This window comes from Diachasma alloeum, unplaced genomic scaffold, assembly GCF_001412515.2.
Source record: "Diachasma alloeum isolate Michigan unplaced genomic scaffold, Dall2.0 Dall_scaffold_00424, whole genome shotgun sequence".
NCBI classification, from domain to species: Eukaryota; Metazoa; Arthropoda; class Insecta; order Hymenoptera; family Braconidae; genus Diachasma; species Diachasma alloeum.
Window position 1 is genome coordinate 189439 of NW_021680563.1, and position 6105 is coordinate 195543.

Consider the following 6105-nt stretch of genomic DNA (forward strand, 5'->3'; position numbering starts at 1 on the left):
TAATTTATCAACAAATAAATAATAAAAATAAATAAATAATCTAACCAAACAAATTATTAAATAAATAAATAAATAAATGAATCACTGAATAAATAATTAATTATATATGAAATAATGAATTAATTAAGGATTGAATAAAGAAATAATAAACTTGAATATAACAGACTAATCACCAATAAATACTAAAAAGAATCTGTATTTTTCGATGTAATATGAGATTGCCCTTAGGGGATTTATGTATCTCAGGGCATCAATAAAAGCATATAATAATAATAATAATAATGCTGGGAAATTCTCTCTTGGAGCCTCTAGCAATCGGAATGAAAGCTTAAATGCTACCATGGCTAGTAAAGCACCGAAGTCTCGGTGTTACAGCATGACTGCTTCCGCAGACTTCAGATTTGTTTGTTCCGTTGGGCAAAAAACCCTAGGTGAAACCTACACTCAGGAAATAGCCGAGAAGATACATCTGTTACCTGGAAAACATCACCTTCGTTACATAGCAAAGACAGATAAATTACTTCTACAACGAAGAGCCATCACGAACATGAAAGAGTTTAAGAAACATCGTAATGAGAATAAGAAAGCCCGCAGTGCTTTGAGACATCTGAGAGAGAATAGTGAAGGTGTTACCTATGGGAGTAATTGTGGTCTATTGATTCAGTCTGATGTGCCTGATGAGAAAGAGAATCAAGAGATAGAGGCTGATGATGGAATCGATTCTTTCATCCTATTCGATTTGAAAACATCCAGTTTAAGACGAGACTGCGATATATTGCAAATTGCAGCTGTATGTGGTCAAGATAGCTTTGATATTTATATCAATCCTAGGCAACCAATTGCTCCAAGTGCATCGGCAGTGACTGGTCTCATGAACTGCAATGGGACTCTTCTGTTACATGGGAAGTTTGTACAATCTGTAGCATTGAAAGTTGCTCTCGAGAAATTTTTGGAGTGGATTGAAAATTTGGGGAAGAGTATTTTGATAGCTCATAATTTGGGTTTTGATGGTCCCAGATTGTATGACTCAATCAAAAAATACAACCTTGAGGATAAGTTTTCCACCGTAGTTCATGGATTCTTGGACACACTGCCACTCATTAGATCTATAACGGGTAAGAAGGGCAAGGGGGAATGCTCTCCGGGTGGGCTAGCCAAATGTCTAAATGTCGTTGGTATTGGGGATCACAATGCCATTATTGATTGTAAAATTTTATCAAGAATATTGTATGCATTGAAAATTTCAAACACAATGTTACTGAATAATGTAAAAATTTACAATGAGAAAGTCGATGAATGGAATCATCAAGATCAAAATGATGTTTACCTAACCCAATTGCAACCTCTGGAAAATGTTTTGGGAGTTGCCACTCGTACGAAATTGCCTGCTGCTGCTATCACGCTTACAGATCTCAATAACGTACATTCCATGCTTGGAGGTGATGGAGTTATCAATTTGTTCAAAGAAAACATTAAGAATAAATCGATGGCTCCAATTCAAGCAAGATGATCCAAAAAATCGTCGATTTTTTGACTGTAAAGGCTAAAAAATAGAAATTTCTATTCATTCTTCACTAAAAAGTATAATCCAAAAGAAGAGAAATGGATTCCAAAGAGTATCATTTAGTTATGCTTTGAATGAATAATTTATTGAGGATGAGATTCTATTGACGTCGAAATTAATAACTCATCCATTATTTTATGACTGTTTAACAAGATAGATAAACGTTGATCGTACTTTCTTATATTTTTTACGAAGCATAATTTCTTTCATTTATAACTTCGTTTACAGATTTTATCCATTCACCTATCCACGGAGCAACCCAAATACTATGCACTTTTGTATTTGGCGCGTTCCCATTTATCTCTAGAACTGTTGCGACGCTGTCGCATGTTCGAGCTGCGCGCGCAGGAATTTTAGTCGACGAAAAATTTTCAATGTTTTTTCAAGTTTTCGTTCCGAATTTTTGATTTGATCGATGTAAAAAAATATAGCGATTGTGCGTTGGATCATTTTTTAAGTGTGTTCAAAGTTTCAGTACGATAGAAGCATTTCTCCGATTTTTTTCTAAGATTTTGTGAATTTCCCATAATAACACGAGTTAAATTGCTTTTTTTAAAATCATAACTTTGTCCTGGGGTATCAAAAAAAATCTGGAATTTTTCATACGGTTCTGTAATAGATTGGAGAAGCTTTAAAAAAAATTTCATCAATTTCTTATATTTTTGAGAATGTATGTCGAAAATCCTTAAATCAACGGAGGCAGTTATCGTAACCATCGTTCAACTTCCACTTAAGGGCATCTCAACAAATTTTTTAAGCCGTTATTTAATGAATTTGAAACATTTTTTTTAGTTATCGTAAAAAAAACGATTTTTGTAAAAATCCGAAAACTTTAAAAATGCGTTGATGAATTGAATTTCAATTAATGGCAGTACATGGGGCTCAATAAGACCTACATTTGAGAAAAAAAAGGTTGAATTCCAATTGTTGAACTGGCGAATAATCGAAGAAAATTTTGTTACATACGTACATACATACATATACACGTACGAACGCGGTCTAAAAATTGCATTTTCGGACTTTTTGAATCATAATGGGTTGATATAACACAAAAAATCGAAAACTTGAATTTGGCCAATTACAATGCTTCCATTCGGAAACAAAAAACAAATATTAGAGTTGCCACCAATGGAGGCTGATGGTTTCGTATCTCTTTCTCAATATCGTCAAACTACTTCTCCATTCATCTCTTAGGATGGATTGAAGATTCCTGAGAAGATCTACAAAGAAGTGTTCAAATATTTTTAAATTGTGTGTTTTGTACTTTGCCGAAAGTAGTAATTTATATTTATATGTCTGAAATTGTATTTTTCTATCAAAATCGACAAATACATTAATAAACAAAATTCAATACATCTCATTATACAGTGTTTTCAATTCATACCCTTATGTTTAACCCTCGAAACATAAATGTGATTATTTTAAACTCACAATATTTGACTAGTATAAAACGAGTTGATAATATTTTATTATTATGATATGAAGCTGAAACTAGCGCAATATTTTGACGACGAAAACATCAATCTAGAGGATTTTTAGGATTTAAGGGTCAAACAATCATATGAACAAACTTTTTCAAAGGGCGAACGAGGTTGCTCATGGCTTAAAAATATTCCTACATTCCTAAATTTGCTTAAATCGAATCGTCCACTGGTGAATCTTTTGCTAGTTTCAGATATATGTGGACGTCCACATGAAAAGAGATCACTTTGTCGACTCTAGTCTCCGAGATATTTACGTTTTTGTGTCAGCAACTCCCATTTGCACCAATGTTAAATTGTTTTTTCCATCTTCTCCAACGATGTCATTTTTGACCCTATGAAGATCATTTTGGGCTCAAAATGTGCGGAATGTTATCAATATTATCAGAGTATACATAACACCTTATCGACAAAGTGGTCCCTTTTCATGTGGACATCCACATATTGTTATGATTTCATAGTCCATATTTATTACATAAAATTCACCGACGAATCATTGTTCGACTCTTTCAATTTCCCCACCAATTTTATTGAAAGTCTCAAAAAAATCTGGAAAAACTTATACTTTTATATGTTTTGAAAAGTATTCTTTGTAAATTGTCAACTTTTTCAGTTTTTTCTATCATTCGTGGTGGAAATAAGTGGATCCGAAAATTTTTTTAAAAAATGGATATCTGAGATAGTCGAGATCAGAAAAAAAAGTTTAGAAAAAAATTTAGTTTCCAATCTGATTTTTTTAAATAAATATTTTCTCGTGAGAAAAAAACGAGTGTAGAGAGTTCAAACTCCGAAATTGTTATCATCCGAATGGAAGCTTTGTAATCGTTCAAAATTAAGTTTCCAAATTATTGTGTCAGGGTAACTGAATATGGTCTAAAAAGTCTAAATATGCGATTTTTAGATGGGGTCTGTATGTATGTATGTGTGTATACTTTTTTCCAAATTTTTTTCGCAATTTTCTTCACAGGAGCTTGATGAAATTTCATGAATTTTTCCATAGATATAGACGTTAATAGGCTCATCGACACCAATTAAAGTTGAATTATTCATAAAGTTTGTGAAATATTGGTATTTTTTGAAAAATCGATTTTTCGACGCTCAGTTCAAGAATTGTTATCAGAATGAAATGAATCATGGCTTAAAAAATTTGTATTGATAGCCTCTTGATTCTATCAGAATATGATGCGGATCTTGTCCATTACTGTTGAGCTACAGCATATAGTTTGTGAAATTTTTGTTTAACAGTCATATCAATGAAATCATGGCTCACAAAGATTGTTTTGATGCTTTCTCGATGAAGTGCAATGGTCATGAAAACAGCATAACTATTTATTAAGTTGCATAGTAGCAATATGAAACTTTAGGTCATACGGAGGTCATATGGGGGTCATATATGGGTTATATGGGGTCATATAAAAGTTGTACGGGTGCATATGGGGGTTATATGAGGTCATTTGGATGTTATCTGAGGTCCATATAGGGTTTGTATGAGGTCATATTGGAGTAATATGGCATTATATGGGGGTCACACGGGGTCATGTGGGGGTCACATTGGGCCATATGTGCCCATATAGGGTTATATGGAGGTCATATGAGGTTATATGGAGTCAAATATAGGCGTCAAATGAGAGTCATATGGTGTTATGGGGTCATACAAGGATCGCATCAGCTCATACAAGAGTCATTTGGGAGTCATACGGGATCATATGGAGTGATATGCAGTCATGTGGGCTTATATAAGAGTCATATGGGGCCACATAGATGTCACATGGAGCCAGATGGGGCCATATGGGGGTTCTATGGGCTCATAAAAGGGTAATATCGGGATCATAAGAGAGTCATATGGGTGTCAGTATTCAAAACAATAAAAAATAAGAGTAATAAATTTAAAAAATAGAGAATCCATTCGGAAGCATATTGCCAATTTGTTAGCAACATAAGCTATACTCATACAGAAAATGCGATTATCCACTTGTTTTTTACGTATTTGGACACTTCTTTTCCTTTATGGAACAATACGTGACCATGATGGTGGTCCTTTTTCGAGTTTTCAGTAGTAATACCACGAGACCTCCAAAATTATCGGATATTTCCCGATTGTTTTATTGCGTAGCAACGAGAGGAAAAAGTGTTACAGATTAAAATCCCGAGGGCGCAGCGCGAGGATTTTTGTGCAAAATTTATTCTGATCATTCTGATCATTTTTCATCAAGTTATAGCACTTTTAGGCAAAAATTGTTTTTTTATGCTTTTACTTCAAAATCGACTGGGGCTAGATTTTTCTACTCTTTTGCGTCAAATCAATCGAAATATTGATATAATATCTTGAAGTGGATTATTCGTGCTTCAAATTGTGATGTATTGAACGTAATTTGATTGAATTTTCATTAAGTTATTTGAGATTGTTTGTCTTTTGAACGTCATGTCACCCTTCGCCCCTTTCATCCATTATTGGATCTTTGCCCTTGACCAATGAGAATTTATGATGCATTTTAAATGCATTTTTTTGGGATCGCGTATGTTTTTTCTCACTCCATCCACTTGATCAAACGTTACGGGTGATTATATGAAAATTGCCAATTTTTTTAGTGTTTCGTCCTGAATTACAATTTTTGGCTAAGTTATTAGAGAAAATCTGATATCGGGCGGAAAGCTCATTGAATAAGCTTCGAATTGAGACGTTATTCGTTTAATTCCGATCCTTTTTCAGAGAGTTGTGGCAGTTTTGCTTCCGAATTATAAAAGCATTATATTCGTCAAATCGAAAATTTCCATTTTTTTGTGTCAGGTTGACTAATTTTGATCTGAGGAGTTCGAATATGCTGTTTTGAGATCACGTCCATATCTATGTATGTATGTATATATGTATGTATGTATGTATGTATGTATGTATGTGTTTTTTTTTCCTTGGTCTGTTGGGAGAATGCATTTACGCACAACGACCTGAGGGAGGGGATGGATGGTTCCCTCCGTCAGGTGAGTGTCGGACTCGGACATACTCTCAATACCGACTAAACTCTAGTCAGACCAGTTTATTCTCTTACTGACCCTGAGGTACTC

The 6105-nt window shown here is 34.0% G+C and overlaps 1 protein-coding gene across 1 annotated transcript; it reads left to right on the forward strand.

Moving 5' to 3' along the window:
* Positions 1–340: 340 nt before the first annotated feature.
* LOC107042147 (DNA polymerase III PolC-type-like) lies at positions 341–1510 on the forward strand. The gene has a single exon (XM_015263050.1). The coding sequence runs from the start codon at positions 341–343 to the stop codon at positions 1508–1510; it is 1170 nt and encodes a 389-aa protein (XP_015118536.1).
* The last annotated feature ends 4595 nt before the right edge of the window (positions 1511–6105 follow it).